This window comes from Corapipo altera, unplaced genomic scaffold (genome assembly GCF_003945725.1).
Source record: "Corapipo altera isolate COAL_440 unplaced genomic scaffold, ASM394572v1 274, whole genome shotgun sequence".
Taxonomy (NCBI): Eukaryota; Metazoa; Chordata; class Aves; order Passeriformes; family Pipridae; genus Corapipo; species Corapipo altera.
In genome coordinates, this window is record NW_020885042.1 from 312,902 (window position 1) to 331,340 (window position 18,439).

General features: G+C 48.2%; 1 protein-coding gene and 1 long non-coding RNA gene across 9 annotated transcripts in view; one reads left to right on the top strand and one right to left on the bottom strand.

Annotated features, from left to right (window-relative positions):
• Positions 1 to 18,439, bottom strand: part of ANTXR2 (ANTXR cell adhesion molecule 2) — an 81,839-nt gene that overhangs the window by 22,157 nt on the left and 41,243 nt on the right. For 4 of the 6 annotated variants that reach the window (XM_027668544.1, XM_027668543.1, XM_027668542.1 and 1 more), the window contains exons 11-16: positions 17,470 to 17,548; positions 15,063 to 15,158; positions 10,660 to 10,701; positions 10,040 to 10,135; positions 7,580 to 7,747; positions 6,444 to 6,524 (exon numbers count right to left, since the gene is read on the bottom strand). In XM_027668544.1, coding sequence (XP_027524345.1) covers positions 6,444 to 6,524; positions 7,580 to 7,747; positions 10,040 to 10,135; positions 10,660 to 10,701; positions 15,063 to 15,158; positions 17,470 to 17,548 — 562 coding nt within the window. Of the gene's footprint in view, positions 1 to 4,334; positions 4,997 to 6,443; positions 6,525 to 7,579; positions 7,748 to 10,039; positions 10,136 to 10,659; positions 10,702 to 15,062; positions 15,159 to 17,469; positions 17,549 to 18,439 lie in introns of those variants that run through there. The other 2 variants (XM_027668545.1, XM_027668546.1) reach the window with 2 other exon arrangements.
• LOC113959480 lies at positions 6,515 to 18,407 on the top strand. 3 transcript variants are annotated; one of them, XR_003531811.1, is made up of 6 exons: positions 6,515 to 6,626; positions 6,835 to 7,056; positions 8,479 to 8,653; positions 13,670 to 13,893; positions 14,232 to 14,471; positions 16,645 to 18,407. It is a non-coding gene; the product is annotated as an uncharacterized LOC113959480 (long non-coding RNA). The 3 variants fall into 3 exon arrangements; XR_003531812.1 differs by lacking the exon at positions 6,835 to 7,056; XR_003531810.1 differs by lacking the exon at positions 6,515 to 6,626 and having other exon boundaries at positions 6,737 to 7,056.

Here is an 18,439-nt window from a genome sequence, read left to right on the forward strand (position 1 = left end):
GAGAAGTGCAGACAGAAATGTGTATGAGAAATAACCATGATCTAAGAAAGAGCAATCCTGAGCCTCAGAGCACCTGCAGTGCCATGGTGGGGAAGCGCTGTCCGAGGAGGGCTGTGTCACCCATCCAGAGGCTTGTGTTCCCATCCCAAGGGTCGTGTCCCCCATCCGAGTCCGCAGGTCAGGGACACTGCTCCTCCTGTCCCACTCACCTGTCCGGCTGTGGCTGGAGCCTGGCAGGGAGCTGAGCCCACCTGATCTGATCTCATGTAGCGTTTGCCCACCAGTCACAACCGGTTACAGAATTCATTTTGGAGTGACTGGGCAGGGACAGACCCCTGTGCACCCACAGACTCTCAGTGACAGTAGCACTAGGAACTCAATCACTGCTAATTGCACTAACTTCCTTGGAGCCTGCGTTTAAAATACAGGAGGCTGTGACAGAACACATGAAAGCTCAGCAGTCAAGAAATGTTCTGGTGGAACAGACTCAGCCAGTTTAAAATGTCAACAACTAAAATGTTCAGGGCTTTTTGTTCAGGCTTTATGGATCCATAGTTCAGAACGGACTTAGACATGCAAAAACTGATTTCAGAACAAAAATAACTTTGAATTATGGGACTACAGTAAAAAGATCAGAAGCAATAAATATAATTTTTGAGTGCTCTTCTTTCTCTCCCCACTGTCTGCCCTTGCTATGTAGCTGTCACATCCAGCAGCATGTGTGCTGTGGTCCTTCCCAGCTTTTGAAGAGCTGTAACTTTTGGCTAAGGTTGTATTAAAGCTGATGAGAAAATGTGCATGCACAAAAGGACTAACATGTGCAACTTCTTGCAGGCTCTTGAGTCCCCGTTTGGGACGGGGAGGGTCTGGGTGGGCACATCTGAGCATCCTCTGAACTCCAACTCACCCTGAGTGAGTGGGTGAGCTCGGGGCTGCCACAGCTCTGGCAGGTGACACCACACCTGTCAGGTGATACAGAAACTCTTGCTTTCTAAAAATAGTATTTCCAAGGTGTTTTCACATGCTTTTGCTGTTGGTTAGAGGAGCGGAGCCTGGTGAAGTCTCAGGAAAACCAGCCTAGTTCTGTTCCCCTCATTCTGTCACTGTCTCCCATCCCAGAGCCTCTCTGGCTCTGGTCACTTACTTCCATCATCACCTGTCCCTGTTTTATCAAGTGTTTGTACTGATCTCCCCCAAATGGCCGTCAAACCACAGTTTGAACCTTTCAAAACAACCCAGGTCACTCTGGAAGCGCTGGGACCTCTCACTTAAATCTGCAAACCCAAGATTGCCATTTGAATGCTAATCTAGATAAATGGCACATAGAATTGGTCTGGATTAATATACGTATCAACATAAGCAGAGGTATGCGTGTTCACTGCGTGGGACTGTAACCTCTGCACAAGGTGTTTTTTCATTTCCACCGCATTTTGCTGAGGAGTGTGTGAATGCAAACACTTCCCCGGCTCTCCGTGTGAGTGTATCCGTGTGAGCGGTTCCCCATACCGCGATGTATGTATGTGTAAATTGTGTGAATGTAAATATAGATAGGCCATATGTCCCCAAAGTCCCAAAAGAGCATCTCATGTTGATATGTCGACAGTGTGTTAAGGACCTTCCTAATTAATAACCCAGATTAAAAACCTCTTGGCAATCAATTAAGATTAATGACAGAAGTCATTCTGCCTCCCCCTCCACGCGCATCTCAGGCTGTGAAAACCCCGGGTCGGGAAACTTTAATCCTGTTATCTGCTGCCTCCTTCATCTGCAAAGCCTGGAGATTAGCTCAGCAGCCATTCCCGAATCCCAGCCAGCCGCTCGGACAGCTGCCCTGCCTTGGCAGTTCACGGGGAGGAATAATCTGGGTAGGGTACGGGCACAGACCTGGTGTATCAGTCTCTCCTGCAGCCCACTCCACAAAAAGGGTGTTATGAGGAATTAAGAAATAAAATGTTTGTTCCCTATGAATCCTGCGCAGTGAAACACACAGTGATTACCAGTCCCTGCCCTGCCCACAGAAATGTTTCCTTTAGCTCAGCCTGGGGGGCTGCACTGCCCATGCAGTGGCAGGAAGGTGTGTGACAGCTTTGGCACGTCCGTGCTCCAGCCAGCACTGCTGTTCCTTTCTCCATGGGCACCACCTTGCATTGCCATGGCCTCAGAACTGACCAGCAGCTTTGTTTGTTCCTCCTCTCACTCCTACCAGTGTTCACAGAGGGATGGGTCCCGAAGGCTCCTTTAAAGAGAGCAGCAGACTCATCTGCACCAAGAAAGGCAGTGCCAAGAGCAGCTGCCTATGTAGTTTTGGAAAATATCCCTGTTTTTTCTGACACCAGCACAACATCCTCTCTTCAGCAGGATGGTCCCTCCCACTTCCACTGACTGACAGCAAACCTATCTTCTATGAGAGCCACTCCTGCGGGATGAGCACCTATGGGGCCGCCAGGCCGGACCCTCCTGAGGGCAGCCTCAGCCCAGCTCACAGGGTGAAGCCATGATTCCACTGACCAGGAGCACCCCTCTGGAGGAAGCACTGCTATCCACATGGTTCAGATCCAGGCTTCTTTTGGCCCTTCAGCACGACAGAACTCCGGTAAATTCATGACTGATAACTGTGTTATCTCTTGCCTTTCAGTCACTATTTTAACTAAAGGGGCAGGTGTGTCTTCCAAAAAAGAGGACTTTTTTCCTTTAGGGAGGCCACAGGACAAATATTTTCTGGTATTAAGTACAGTGCTTCACTCAGCAGGAATGCATCACTTTGTGCTGGGGACCAATCCTGAACTCTGGCTAAACAGTGCAGACAGAAAAGAATACTCTTACAGGTGCTTTCCTCCACTTGCTCTAACTGTGAACTGAAGAATTTTAACAGTAATACAGGTCTATTCTGGAAGTTTAAGAGACATTTTTGTGCCAGTTAAGCTCTCCAGTCTATACAAACAAATAACCACTTAACAAATGGCAGTTGCATTATTTTAGCAGGAAACATTTAAGGGAAAGTGGTGCTCCAGCTTCCTTCTCGTACTTAAGTTTTGCATCTCCTTGCAATTGCAGCAATTTAGAAGATCCAGTGTAAACATTGACTTGGCTAAGTGCTACTGAAGTTTCTTTTTTAAAACCCTCAGTCGACAATTTCTTGAGCATAATAATTTCCCCTTTTCACTGAATACACACCACCAAACTACCACTGAACAAGAAGAGTGAACTGATTCTTCCACTGTGACATCAGTTACTGCTGGGGCACTTAGATTTTCAGTCTGGGAAGTGCACTACCTGTAAGCAGCTACAGTAATCTTTCTCCAAGATTACCTGATATGAACGTACTAAGATAACTTGTTATTTCTCTGTGCATTTCACCATTTTGCAGTGATTAAAAAGGAAACTAGAGGAGGAAGTGCAGAAGAACCACAAAGGGACCGGTGACATGGCCCCACCTCAGAGGACTCAGCCCTGTCAGTGTCCCTCACACTGCAGGTAGTGCTGGTGGCAGTCACCATGCAGAATATAATGCTTTTGTGTAATGCAGAGATGCTCAAAAAGTAACAGTTTAAACAGATGTTTGTGTTAACTCTGTACCCATTAATTGCAAAGAACCTTTAAAGCAAATACTAATAGGCTTAAAACTAAAAACAAGTACAAGTGTTTTCCTTTTTAATAGGCTGTTTTGTACATGAAAGTACCAGCTGAAAGCATTCTGCACTTCTGCTCTATTCTGATTCTTTTAGAATGAGCTATAATCCTTTTTCCCTTTTTACCCGTTGCACCTATTTGCACCCTGATAGGGCAAAATCTTCACTACAACTGCCACAGGCTATTTGTGGACTTAAAAGACATTTGCGTGCATAAATGCACACAGGATCAGAGTCTCAGCCACCATCGTATTGTGACAAGCTCAGAGAATCCAGAACCCTGATCACCTTTTGGTGCTAAACTATGAGTTGGAAAATAAACACAAGGATTTAGAGGAAAGACCAGAACCCTGGGGCTGATGCTGTGACTCTGTGTGAGGCTGTGTTCCCAGGCAGCCCTAGACTCCTGGGAAGAGGGGTTCAGTACAGACCCCTAGACACTGAACTGGTTTATGAGAGTACCCCAAACTGCTGTGGCTTAGTCTTCTTTGCCACTTTAATAAAAAAAAGAAGAAAGTCTAGCTAGGAGCATGGACGCAGGGTAATGCATCATTTATAAATTACCTTGTTAGTGCAGAAAACAACACATGGCTCTGCAGCCGAAATCTCCTGCTGCGGACTCGCTCTGTTTGATGGGAGCCCTTCAAAAGCATTGGTGGCTTAATGGAGGCGGTTTGTGGGGACCTCGCTCCGTACCTGCTGTCCCTGTGCCTCGCCGGGAGCTCGGCGGCAGCTGCCGCGGCGTGCAGCTGTCTCTGAAGTGGCTGCGTGTCCTCAGCCCCAGCACAGGCAGCCTGCATTGGATCTGTGTTTGTGCCTGAGGCGAGCTGGGGAGCGCAGCTGTGTCCACCCCGCGCTACCTTTGGTGTTTGGGCCCCCGGGCCCCGCGCCGCCCCGACCTGCCCCACGCGCTCCTGCAGCTGCCGCCGCCCGCGCTCCCACGGCACCGGGCCCGCCACAGCTGTGCCCACAACCTGCCCGCTCGCACCTGTGCCGTGCCTGCCTCAAACAGCGTGGCTCGGACGACTTCAGCCACCATCAGAGCCTCCCGGAGCAGCCCGTGCTGCTCCGAGCCACCCTCGGCACCGCCGGGCACGTGGCACCAGTGGGACAGGACAGGGAGGCAGGAACAGCTTGCTCTGCTTTGATACTTCATGCCTAAATTGCAACTGCTTGATCAAGGACTCAAATTCAGCAATGAATTCTTCTACAAGTGGAAGTACTGAGTTCTTAAACAATAAAAGAAGGAAGATTAAATAGAACAACTCCACGACTGCTGTTTCCAAGGTAAGTGTTGCGTGTCTCGCCGAGCACACACATGCACTGACACAAACTCAGGGGTGCACCACGGCATCCCCACCCAGCACCTTAGGAACAAGGAAAAATATGTCATTTTTTCCCCAAGATACTCAACACCATGCAGACACAGAAATGGCACTCTTGCAGTGCCACAGGTCACACCCGACCCACCATTTGTTTAGTACAAATCCCACTCCTTTTTCTAAGAGCTATCTCTCTGTTTTCCACAAACCGAGGTGCTAGCCAGTGTTCCTCCTGTCAGGCCCAGAGAAGTCAGGTGTCTGACTGCAAAATGGCTCAGCAAAGCCTTCTCGAAAGGCAGTCCTTACAGTAATTCCCTGCCTTTAGGGTCAGAAATCCCCAAAACAGGGCCTGACTGACACTTTTTTTAGCCTTTTCAGGCACCACTTCTGCTGTGTTCCTGTTTACATTGAGTTTACCTGTTAAACTGTATTGTGCCAGGTATTTGGTGTGTAGATTCGCTGTTGTTAATGCTGCTCCATGTCACACGTATCCTTCATGTGTACAGTGAATAACTAGCCAAGGTAAGAACGCTAACACTTGGCCATTCTGCCTCTTCTACCAGTTGTCTTAATTAATTCTCACCTTCTCTTCCTTTACAACAGCACTGAACTTCATACCAGGAAAATAATCAAAATTCTCATTACCTCCCATTCTACCACAGGTAACTCCTCCCCCTTAACCCCTCTCATTCTTTTATGTCACTTTTATGTTGTATGTTGCATAAACAAGGTTCCTGCACACTTGTGCTCTGTGGTACATGTGATTGTGATCTCTTGCCATCCCATTTAAAGGGAAGCATTTGTTCCTGTGGCTCTTCCCAGGTGCCACAACCAGTAAGCTGAGTGATCCCAGGAGATGTGAAATGCCTTGATGATCAATCAGTTCCCAAGATAACTGCTGACATTCAAAGTGATACTCTTCTAAGGACTAGCCATCAGAAATACCCAATCTGGCCTCACTTCACTATCAAAGGTGCAAACAGCAGCTCTGCATCCCCATCAGAGCAGCCTTTGGGGGAGGCTTCTTTTTCCGGGGTCATGAGTGTCTCAGGAGAAAGGATGGTCTGAGAAACACATTTCCTCACCTTTTGTTCTGTGAAAGGTGCCTTTGGTATGGAAGTGCAAACCTCCAGGAAGCAACTTGCATGGATGTTAGCAGTGTCACATAAATTTGATCCAGTTTTAGCATGCTGATAGGCAGCCTCTGCTCTTACAGCCAGCTGGTTCTGAGAGAGATCTGGGTGTCTGCACAGAGTTATTACCCTGCATGAGGTGTGGGCTGTGTTGCTGTTTTCCAGCTCCCACCACCATTCCCTCTGCCTCTGGGAGACCTGCATTGGTGCCATGTCTCTAGGCCGGTGTGATGCACCTCTCACTGCATTGATTGCCCAGTGTGTTACTTTCCTGCAGTGCCACACTTTTGTCTCTCTCTTGCCGTGCCCAGAGCTGCCCAGCCCAGCCGTCCCTTGCCCGCCCCGCGCCGCACACCAACCTCGTCTCCTTGCTGGGGCCGCATCAGCGAGACTCTGTCGTACTGCCGCCGCAGCAGCGCCCACAGCGCGTCAAGCCGGCCCTGCGGAGACAGCACGGGCGTCTGTCAGCGGGGAGCACACCTCACCTGCACCGGGACTGGCCACAGGGATCCCAGGGACACTGACTGCCAGGACACAGCCAGGTCAGCACAGTGTCAGCCTGGGCTGCCTCACCCACAGCACGCTGTGGTGCTGCTCCTGCCCACCTGGAATGCCAGGAAGGGCACTCACCTAACGCACCTGCTCCCTGCTCGGAGCCATCTAGGAGTTGTGCTCTGTCTGCCATGGCTTGGAATTGATTGCCACACGTCCCTATAGAGTTTATCCCACGGGTGTGTGCTTGTTTTACAGCACACACTCAGGCCCTGTTGGGCGGGACACACACACCAGCTCTGCTGCGAGTCAGGAATGTCCTGCTCCACATGGATGGTTCCAGGGCTTGCCTGTGTGTCTGGACAACATGGCTTCAGGCTTGCTGGGGGTCAGAAAGGACTGACAGGGAGTTGGGAAGACAGAAGTATCCCTGCTCCCTGCTACACCTGTGTGTTCTCTGCTCTTACTTCTTAAAGCAAGGTATTTACAGACCCACCCTCAGTATGTCAGAAGCGCTTGTGACGGGTTTGCAGGTGACTCAGGGCACTGTTATTATGAGCCAGGAAAAACGATTCACTTTCCGTCAGATTTCTTCCATTACGTTGTTTTATGTAATTTTTTGCTTTTCTTGTTTTGCAATGAGTGTGCGTGTTTAAAACTTAGTGTTAACAGCTATAAATTGTGTAGTTTTGGGCTTAATTAGCTCTACTTTGAGATAAACCAAATGCCAAGGAAGCCCTCATAGATTTTAATGCTCTCACTGTACAATATGTCCCTTTCTGGGGGAAGGCAAACAGAATGTGGCAGTAATGATCAAGTACTGCATTTAGGGCTAAAAACTGCTCCTGCCATTCATGCTGAGTAGGTGTTCCCTTTGAGAATAGCACATCACGCTTGAATGGGAACACTTGGAAAATACTGCACAGTTCAGCCTGCGTAAGGCTGGCAAGACAGACAGAATCCAGCCTTTATAATAAATCATACCAAGGACTGAAAAGATTACCTTGATTGGCGTGTACCACTTCTGCTGCATGGCTGGTGAGGTAGGCTTTGGTTTAGGTGGTTTAGGGTGAAAAGGTTCTTCTGGTTCTTCTGGGAGTTTCACCACAGCATTCTTTGCTTTTTCCAACCTGGCCCCTTCTTCCGTGGAGCCTTTGTCACCCCAGCGCACCTGAGGAAAGGCAGAGTTCAGGTGTGAGTGCACTGCATGCACGGGGCAGGGAAATGCTGCAAGTAACAGAGGGATAAGTTTGGAAGAAGTTCTGGATAAACAGGAGGGGAGGTACTGAGGAAAACATTACCTCTTCATTATTCTTAGTTAAATATATTTGTAAATGAGTCTCTCAGTGGTGAAAAGTCAAGAAAAATACTGAAAGAAAATTCCACCATGCCTCACACCGGCTGTACAGGAGAAAAGGAATCTGGGAAGCCTTCTCTAAGTAAGGATGTAAAAATCTCATTTCCAGTTCTGATTTATCCTAAAATAAATACCAGACCTTGTGTCTTTCACTGTGATCAATGGTGGTTGTTACGTGGTTGTTAGAATGTATTTTAAACCACTTAGAGATAGAAGGTGGATCCCTCACTGATAAAATTACCTTCTCCTTCAGATTAAAGCCACTTCACCCAGAGGAAACCAGGATTGGTGAAGTCTGACAATCCGATTTTGACATAAAATGTATTGACTGTAATGAGTGGGGTCTGGCAATGCCATCACAGAACTTTAAAGCAATGCCAAAAGACAGAGCAAGAAGAGCAAACGGCACTGCCTAAGCTGTGGGACTGCCACAGAGGAGTGAAGCTAGTGGGGAAGGCAGGAGTGGATGGGTAACTGCCCCGAAAGGAAATGTAGGAGCAGTAAGGAGAAGGGTGCTGGATCATTTGCTCCTTTTCTCCATGCAGGGAAGCTGCTAGAGCAATCAAGTTGCTGGAGGAACAGCAGAAGAACAGAGGACAGAGAAGCAGTGAAAACCAGACAACTGTGTTGCCACACAGACTGCAAACAGGGAAGAAATGTCATGACTAGTTTAGCAGTTTTGTTGCTGGCCATAGCACAGAAACCACCTCTAACTGCCAGGTGAGGAATGACCTCCTTTGGACTGTGTTTGCTTTCTCTCTCTTCTCTGCCCTGCATTCTCTCCTGAGCCAGGGAGAGGTGTGAGGTCCTGCTCTCCCAGCAGCCTGAACTGAGCCCGTTTCCCAAGCCCCTGTCAGTGACACTCTGCAGGGCAGAGGCAAAGCTCCCCAGTCAAACCCTGAGTCACTCACCATGCAGTGCCAACCAAAGCTGTCAGTGCTCTGGGGTGCCAGAGAGGGACAGCGCCACAGCCCCACAGAACAGGGGCCCTTCGAATTCCCGTGACTGCACTGGCACCAGTTTCAGATGGTTCACATCTTTAGCCCTTAGTCCTTCACAAAATTCCTACCACAGATGAAAAGCTTTTCTAACCTAAGCATAATGTTCTGTTCTCTTTGTATTTTTGCCATGGACTGAACATGCATTTCTGTGTGGTCCTGATTTTACTTGTGTTGAGGAGGTTTCTGTCAGGTTTCTGTTCCATTGTGCAAGATCCCATTTACAGACTGGAATGGCTTAAACCCTGGAACCACTTCTGGAGCCTATCATGGCTCCCCTCAGAAATCCAGACTTGTAATTCTTTGTGTTGGAAAGCATTTGCTAGTTTGCCTCTGAAAAACACTGCACAAAATGGTTTTTTTGTGAAATCTGAAGCTCTTCTAAATTAGCAATTCTGAACTGCTGAAGGAAATGCATATAAGCAACACAGCTTCAAACCTGCATGTTCTGCTGCTGCATTTAAAAAGATCTAGAGCAAAACTGATTCTCTGGCCAATACCTTTAAAGTTTCATCAAGACACCTCAGGATGGCCTAGGTGGGTGTTTCAGAGAGAGACAGCTTCCTGGACTGCAGTTAAAAACTGCTTTGCACATTCCATAGAGGCTGACTTGACTATAAAACCTGCCATAAGGATGTGCCCATAAGGATGCACATTCTTCATTCTGTTTTAATTAACATGATGCTATCATGTCTCTTCAAAGACAGGCACTGTTGTCGCTGCGAGTCCCTCTGAGATCAGGCCTCTCCTCAGCGTCACCATTGTCAGCGCATTTGGCTGGCCCACACTTGGGGGACTTATGTTTCGCTGTAATTCCTTCCAAAACATGCAGAAAAGGCTCTCACTCTCTCTTTCTCATTAGCTTGATGGAAAGAGCATGTCTTGAGGCAGCTATTAAAAGTCCCAGTCAAATGGAACTACTGAAAGCCGTTCTTTCAGAGGCAAGGTCAAAATTGCTCGATATGGTAAAGAATTTTCCAGGGCTTATGCCAGTGGGAAGACAGGCACACATCATGGCCTTGTATTTTCAGTACACTTTCAGTCTTTGTTTCCACACTTGCAGCCTCAGAGAGCTCGGGTTTGAGGGTGATCACCAGATTATACCAACCTCCATCCTCTTAATTCCCCCAACTCCTCTTCCACCGTAGTAGGAAGCATCAACTGTAGGCCACTTCTTGGTAGGCAAGGGCTCCTGTTCTTCTTCCTGTCAGTACATTCAGATGATATTTACTTCAAAAAGATACCTACACACACACACAAAGTGTCTTTTCAGTATGTTTCACTGGAGTTCACAGAGACTAAGTTTGCCGCTGTTGGATGTGAAAGGGGCACAAACACCAGCAGAGCCTCCAGTGCATTATTGCTCCCAGGTGGGAGAGAAATTCCCTTGTGAAGTTCATAGTGTCTGGAATGCCAAAGCTGGGGGAAAATGCTGCTCAAGTTCTACATGAATCTTTAGATGTCGTACAAGGATGATTCAGTCTTTCTGCTCGCACTGCAGAATGGGAAAAACAATGTCCAGCTATCTTGGGATAAAGGCTCTAAATGTGTCTGTCGCTATGGGCCTTAATTCAGGCCACACTGAGCTGAGACAGAGCAGAGACCTGGACTTTGGCCACCACATTCTCAGCAGCACCCAGACAAGGGTGCTGGGTGCGCAGAGTGCGGGGAAGCACAGGAGTGGCTCCATGTAAGCAGTGTGATGAAATTAGAACCATCAGACTGTACCTCTTTCGGGGCTGGTGGAGGTGGAGGGGGATCCTTGATGACCTGAAAGAGCCAAACATAGAGAAGCATAAGGAGCTGCACTGGCAGCGGCCAAAAGGCAAGAGCACATGGTAAGAGTGAACTGTTTCCACCCATGCCCCCCATGTCTGCTGCCAGACTGGCAGCTAGCACTGCCTGGTCCCCAGGGCATTGACCACCAAGGCCTTCTGGAAATTAACACCATCCATCTGACAGAACATGCCATCCCTGGCCTGCAGACACTCTGGGCAGACGTGTCTGCCACTGCGCTTCCTGGCCGGATGAGCCCCAGCCACTCTCAGTAACAGCCAGTGCCGAGACCCCATGGAGTTCATTAGCGATCCCGGAGGAAGAGCATCCGAGGCCTGTGTGAGGGCCTGCGTGGCCGTGGGCCAAGCTGCTGCTGCTGCTGCTGCCATGCTGCTGGATAGTCTCTGGCCCAGTGACAAGTGTGAAATGCCTTCTGGCAGCTCAGGCTTCACCTCTGGACGTCCCAGACACTTCCGCGGCTCTCACAACTGAGGCCTGCAGCTCCTGACTCTGCAGGGCCTGCAATGGAGTCGTGCTCCCACACTTCTGACACTGCTGCCAGGATCATCCCTTACACCTCTTTATTTAAACCTCTCCCTACAGCCTCTTCCTGTTCCCCTTGTCACATCCACACTGTAAAGCTCAAGGAGTTCCCAGCACTGACAGCCTCGGTAGGGTAGAGGGAGGCAGGGACCCCCTTCAGTGATTCAGGTGAAAACTGAACTCACAGCTGTTCCTCCACGAGAAAAGCAGGTGTCTAAGCTAAAAATAAGTACTTTGGTGACATCAAGTCATTTTTTTGGGCTTGAATATTGCCTAGAAATGACTAAAAACTATCCCATGAATATAAAGGAGTCTGTTTCTGCTATGCCTTTGTATGATACAAACATACCTAAAACTGTCCATGCTGCCAAACACCTAAATCTCCTAATACAGACAGGATTAAGTACCTTAATTGAAATATGCCTTGTTTTATCCACTCTGTGCTATTAATTATAGCACTTTAATTTACCACTGCGTATAAACAATATCACTGCAGAGATGGTCAGCATAATACATGAAAGAAACACATTTTTCTTGACCAATAATCAAGACTTTTCTGTCTTGATTTACATTTTAACTTGCAGTGCCACCAAGACAGTTACTGGTTACTGCCTTAACAAGCTATGGACTTTTAGCACTACATACAGGAATTCTGCCCAGTAGGAGAACTAAGTCGTGGCACTCTTGGAACCAGTTTTCCACAGCACTCCAGGTTTAAGATATGGAATTGTTCATAAGGCAGGCTCAGAGTGCTTTGGGCGGATTGGAAAGTCAGCTATGGATTTTAACCACACTTCTGTTTGCTGCTATGATGTTGCAAAAACTTTCCAGAAATTATTTTCCTTTAAATAGTTCTCCATACTTTTTCTTCCCACCCATCAGGAGTTTCCAGATTACTTAGCAGAAATCAATTGTTTAATTAGTGAAACATTCCTGAGAGATACCTGGATGCTGAACAGGATTTTCCAAGTCAATTCAGAGACTGGAAATGGTAAACCAGGACTTTTGCTCCATGAAGGGCCACCTTATCTCACTTAATTCCTGTCCTTATTTCTCTTTTGACTGTCTCTAACCATTATCTCCAGTAATTTATTTCTCTGCCAAGCCTGCAAGCTGCACAGAGGAAAGGCCTCCTAGGCAGCAGATTTATATAAATCCACATGAAATGGCATTGTCACTCTGCTTTCTATAGTTGTGTTACTCTGAAACCTTGCAGTCTGATCACAGGTGGCTTTTGCCCAGCAAACTTCTCCATGGTGTGGGATGGAGATCCCGTGGGCCCTGTGCCCATTGGAATGTAGGAATCACAATTTCCAGCCCAGAGAATCAAGGGAAACCTGATTTGTTGACTTCTCTGTGGCTTCCAGAGGCAACAGTCAGTGGCAGCTTTTGCTTGACTCCCTAAGCAGAGGACCCTAAACCTGTGCCAGCTCCTGAGCTCCCTGAAGTTTGAGCGGAAACCTGATTTGAAGCCAACAAATCCATTAATTAGCTGTTATTTCTAATGGCTCCAGAAAATGAAACTTGTTTTAAAAGTGACAGTGGTGTGAGAAAATAATCTGCTTTGAATAGCAGCTCCTCACCCCGCTGACAGCACTGGAATGTCAATGCCTGCATCCTTATGCTTCCACAGGCTCACACACTCACACACTCAAATCACACGTGCACACATAAGGATTATTTTCAGTCGCATGATATTCCAAGTGAGATCAGTAGAAAGCTGTTTATAAAGAATATAAATCTGAGGCACCTGTGCAGCTCTGCATGGAGCTGCATGCAGAACTGCACATAGGAAGATGACAGTATTGTAAATTAACTTTTCCTGAGCTGGATTCAGATTGTTTAAATGCAGAAGCCTCTGAGAAAACTGCTGTCTTATCATCCCCATGGAGAGATGGGCTGCTTCCTCGTTTTGTTTTATCATCAGCCTCTCCAGGCAAGGCTCCATCTCATTTAGAGAGTTGCAAGGAATGAAGGTTTGAGTTTGGAGAAGAGCCGATTTCTTCAAAATAAAGAAGAAGAAGTTGGTGCTTGAGGCAGCAGTGCCTCTGATCCACTCATTAACACTTCCCCACTGCTCTGTGATGTGGGCATTAGGAGATGTCAGCACGGAGCCTGCAGCCAGCTTGCTGCGATCATATGTTCCATAGCGAGGGACGAGTGACAGAACTGTCACACTGACATACTGTAAAGGGCGGGAGGAATAAGGAAAAGGAAGAGGAGTCCCCCTGCCCCACCCTGGGAGTGTCCATGGGCCTCACAGCACAGAATGCTGCCGAGACCGAGTCCTGGCCAGGATGGAGCTCGGCCCGTGGGCAGGGGTAACGCACCCGCCGGGCTCCGGACTCTTGTTCTGCCCACAAACACCCTGTACCTCTTTCTTCTGTCAGATTCTGACTCCTCTGCTCCTTTGTCCCAGGAAACCAGGCACTGCCAGGGAAGCAGACCCGGAAGGAAGGAAGAACAGGTCATGCCTGGACCTAATGCTGCTTCTCTCCATGAGGACACTGCCCTGAAGCCCAGGACTACAGAGCCACAAGGGGCTGTTCCAGGTGATGTCCGAGCCTCAGGGGCAGGAGAGAGGGGCAGGAACAGAGGCACAGCACAAGAACCCAAGGAGCAGCCAGTAAGACCAAAGAAAGGGTCAGTATTTGGCAGTAGGTTCAGTGCAATAGCATGTGGGTTTGGAATTCAGTATCGTAGCAGAGGCCTAAAATTACCTTTTCTTTTAAAGAAACAAACAGTATCCATGAGAGGTGGGAGGAAACCACAGAGGACATGGACACTTGAAGTGCTGTGGTTTTGTATGGCTGGAAAGTAATACTATAGAACTATGCATTGGTTTGTCTTTTATTGTAAGATTTGGGCTTTTGAAACCAGTAAATGTGAAGCTGGTTTATGAATCGAGGTTAGGCAGTTATTTTAAATTATGAAAATAGGAAACTTTCTTCTTACTGATTTCCAATGTCCCTTTTCCACAGCAAGGCTCATGATATAAAGTGGGAGCAAAGTGACTGACAGAAACCTCCCTGTATTTCTGATGCTGGGCCTGTGCCGTGGAGAATGAGACACGAGAGAGGCTTTTTATTACAGAAGAGGTCATTGTTCTCGTCTCAGGAACCCCAGACCATGGGGGTGCAGATGGAGGCTGAGGACTTCCCGCCCTCGGACAGCCTGGGGCCCCACGGACCCCCCGGATTATGGGAGCTGCACATGGACAGGTGAGAAGGCCAGTTCCTCTCTGCCCCACATCCCACAGGCCCCAGACAAGACCAGGAATACAGACCAGCCCGGAAGCAATCTCTACTTCCCAAGTCCTCTGTGCTGTCGTTGAGCTGGATGAATAATAAACTTTCCCCATTTAACCCCCCCACCAAGGAATGCCAGGAGTCAGTGCTGAGCAGTGCTGCTGCTGGGGATAAAGAGATGGATGTGTGCAGGGATTATGAAGACGATAAGGGATTTCCAACTTGTGAGCCCATAATGGACTACAAATACCAATTTAAGTGACAGCACTTTTAAATTGGTCCTTGATTTCAGGGTAACATCTGCACACCATTATGGTCACCCCATCTCCAGGAACAGCACCATGCTGGTGCTGGTTCCCACACGTGCAGCTCACAGGCAGGCAGGGGCTCTGTCCAGAGCGCAGCCCCAGTGCTGGGGCTGGTCTCCCCATCCCCTTCCTGCCTGTCACAAGCCCCCCGCCCCAGCTGTCTCACGTCCCGTGTTGCTCCCCTGTTTCCTGCGGGATCTGTGTTTCCCACCCCTGACTCCCAGTGCAGTGGCTTTTCCCCACGGTCTGTACTTACCACTTTGCAGCACAGGGGCCAGAACCACCAGAGCAGGCCGAGTGCCACCAGCAGCAGCAGCACGAGGACGGCAATGAGCGCTGCCACACCACTGGACTGCAGAGAGAGCAGGGACAGCGTCAGCACGGGCTGCACAACTCTGCCTGGCTCACACACTCACCCCAAAGCCCAGGATTAGTTCTGCTCAAGTCAGGGATGCATTCTCACGTGAAACCGCTATAAAACTGATAATCCTGAGATCAGAATCAGGCCAAGCTAGATGAAAAGGGAGAGTGCATTGACTGCTAAGGAACGAGCCATTAGACACAGGCAGGGGAAGTCTCCTCAACCTGCGGATGAGAAGTGGCCTTTTCCTCCATGAGGACACAGGTCTGTATGGACTGGGAGTGAGGGGTAGATTTTAAGGCATCTCCAGTAACAGTACACATCCAAGGCTTTTATGCTGATCGCCCACACACCTGTACAGAGTGTGGCACACTAACTCCCTGCAGCAGTGCTGTTTGAACCTGGAACACTGCAGGAGTGCTCCTGCTTCCAGCAACACTTGTTGTAATGGAGAACTGAGCAGCCCAACTCCCACGCACCCCACACCTCCAACCCACTTCCTCTGGCACTTTTATTCCTATACTTGGGGTTTTAGAAAAATACTGACAGAAACGCAACAGTGACCTTAGGAAAACAGAAGTTATTCAGACTTCAGGTGGCAAAAAAGGAAAGGAGTGACCCAGAGAAATGCTGAGGCTGGAGTACAGCATGAGTAGTTCTGTCCCGGTGAGAAGGGTTGTACTGGAGGTGGAACGGAGCCGTATCCCCATGACCAGGTCGGTGCAGTGAGGCACACGGGTATGATGGGTGCCTCAGTGCCTAATGCTGTGTATTTTTGTTTGTTTTCACTGCAGCAATGTGTGTTTGCTGGGAGGCTGCAACTTGTAACTCATCTCCCAGCCAGCCATCAGCTGCTCAGCTCCCAGAATTAGTGAGCAGTTCTAGCAGTGACCCATTTCTGGAGCTGCCCATCTGCTACTATGGAAACAGCAACTCCTGTGTGGAGCTGCCTTTGCTGCAGCACAGGCCAAGAGCAGAAACCAAAAAGAGACAAAAAGGGCTGATGAGAAGCATGGCAGCTCTTCCTGCCCATGCACATCTGTACCCCTCTGCTTCCTGCCAGCGCAGGCTGTGACCACAGTGCAGCACAGTGGGAAGGCCGTGCCCAGCACTTCACTCTGATCTGCTCTGCATCAGGGCTTTGCTGTTACCTCTCCGTGCACTCCCAGCAGCTCTTACAGAGGCACAGACTCACCACATGCTGCCTTCTCTGCAAGGGCTGAGGTAAAGGCAGTCTGCAGCTGGGCTGCAGCAGGCTCCTGGGTGACTGCCCTCAGTCACCGTGCTTGGGTGTAAGGCTGGGATGTTGCCCAGTAAACTATGAACTGTGAATTGGGGAGTGTGTGTTCCTTCAGCTCCCAGCTCAGTCTGGCTTTACCTCCTCAAACCACAAGGCTGCACTGAGGCTCTGATTTCTGCTGTACCAGTATTGAGGTTTTAAACGAATAGAAGAAAAATGCCATTTTTTCTCTTTTAGGTTAGTGATCTACAGGCAAAAGCAATCCTGTTGGAGAAATGCAGGCTGACGAGCAGAAGGGACTGTTCTCCATGCTCCACGCCTGATGGGAAAGCTGCTCTCAAGTCACACTTCAGATGAGACACATTTAAAGGCACACGGTGCCCATGCACAGCACGTGTTAAACACTGGGGGCTTGTGTCTCCCTGCACAAATCCCAACTGTCCTGCCCACGTAATGGAGAGCAGACATGCAAGACTAGAAAATTGTATTAATGTATTGATTGTATAAAGGTACTAAGTTCAAACAGTCACTCTCTGCACAAGGGTGTGGTTTCTCCCAGAAGCAGTTTTAACTCTTTTCCGTAACCTGTGATCAGACTCAGCAGGATGTTCACCCTGCCTTACCCCCAGGTGCAACTGGGGTGCTCCAGCCTGTGCTTGGACTGCCTGTCTCCCCAAATTAACAGAGTTAAGAGCCTGCACTCGTTACTCAGGCTCCAGAGTTACGGAGCATCAGTACCCTCCTGCAGGACTGTAACCACCCTCCACACCCAGGCTGAAGTCCCAAGGTTCTGCCTACTCTGCTCCCCCTCCCTCCCTCAGGGAAGCCATGCTGGAATGGGACCCCCGGTGACTGTGTCACACCTGCCCCTTGGGACATGGTTATATTTACAGCGAGCAGGTCTCTGAGGGCAGGGAAGCCTCCCAGTATTTTGAAAGCCACAGCTTTCCACGGGGAAGTGGAATCAGAGATTCCCCGCACTGAGAGGTCTCACAATGGCCAAGCCCTAAGAGAAAAGGGATTTGGGAATTTTACACAGGATTGTGGTGGTCTTTTACTTACACACTCCGAAGCGGTGATGGTTAACGAGCTGGACATGAAAGACTGGCCTTCCTTCAAACTCACCAGAACCTCCAGGGTTCTGCAAAGAGAGAGAGAAAAAACATGAGCGACCGTGGAACAGTCAAGAAGGGCTCACACCTGCTCCAGAGGCTCCTGTACCTGAAGCCTCTGCTCTACAGAGAGTGTCCCCAGAGGGGAAATGGAGGCCTGTGCTTATTCTTGTTTGGGAGCAAGTTTGGTCTCCTTGACAGAGCTATATGAGTAGAGACTATCCCTCTCCTCTTTTCCGTGCAGCATAAAATACTCCCAAAAGTTTTACATAAAATAAATTGAAGTTCAACTGTAAAACCAGCATTGTTTTGTCTGTTCCATAACCGTCTCTTTAGTCACATGCAGGCATTATGGATAAAAATGTCGGATAATTATAGATGGTCAGGACTTGCTATAAATAGCCCCAAACACTGCATACAAATGGTATGTGGTTTACATTTTACAAATTAACCCTACAAGAAAACAACACATGGTGGATGTTAAACAGAAGAAGACTCTTCTCTGGCTTGGATTCCCAGGATTCAGACAGTTTATATTATGCATAGATGTAATTAAATAAAAATATAGATATCCATGAACTAAAATGATTAATCATTTATACCATTCTTACATGTCATGAGTTTTTATTCTGGCACAAACGCTTTAGTCAATATGGAGTTCAAAGCTATTTTAACTAATTTGGCTAATTTCTTCTTCATTGGTAGCAAAAATGAAGTGAGTTGCTTCCACTAAACTAATTTTTAAATTATCTGTGTCATGAATAATTGATCCAACAGAAAGAATAACTCTAATTTCTTTCTAATTATTACTGGAATAAGTGAATCAGAACAGATAAAAAAAAATCAATTCTCTTGCAGCACACTAAATAAAACAAGCTACACCAGAAATTTTGTCAGACGTGAATTTTTTTTAAGTGTGG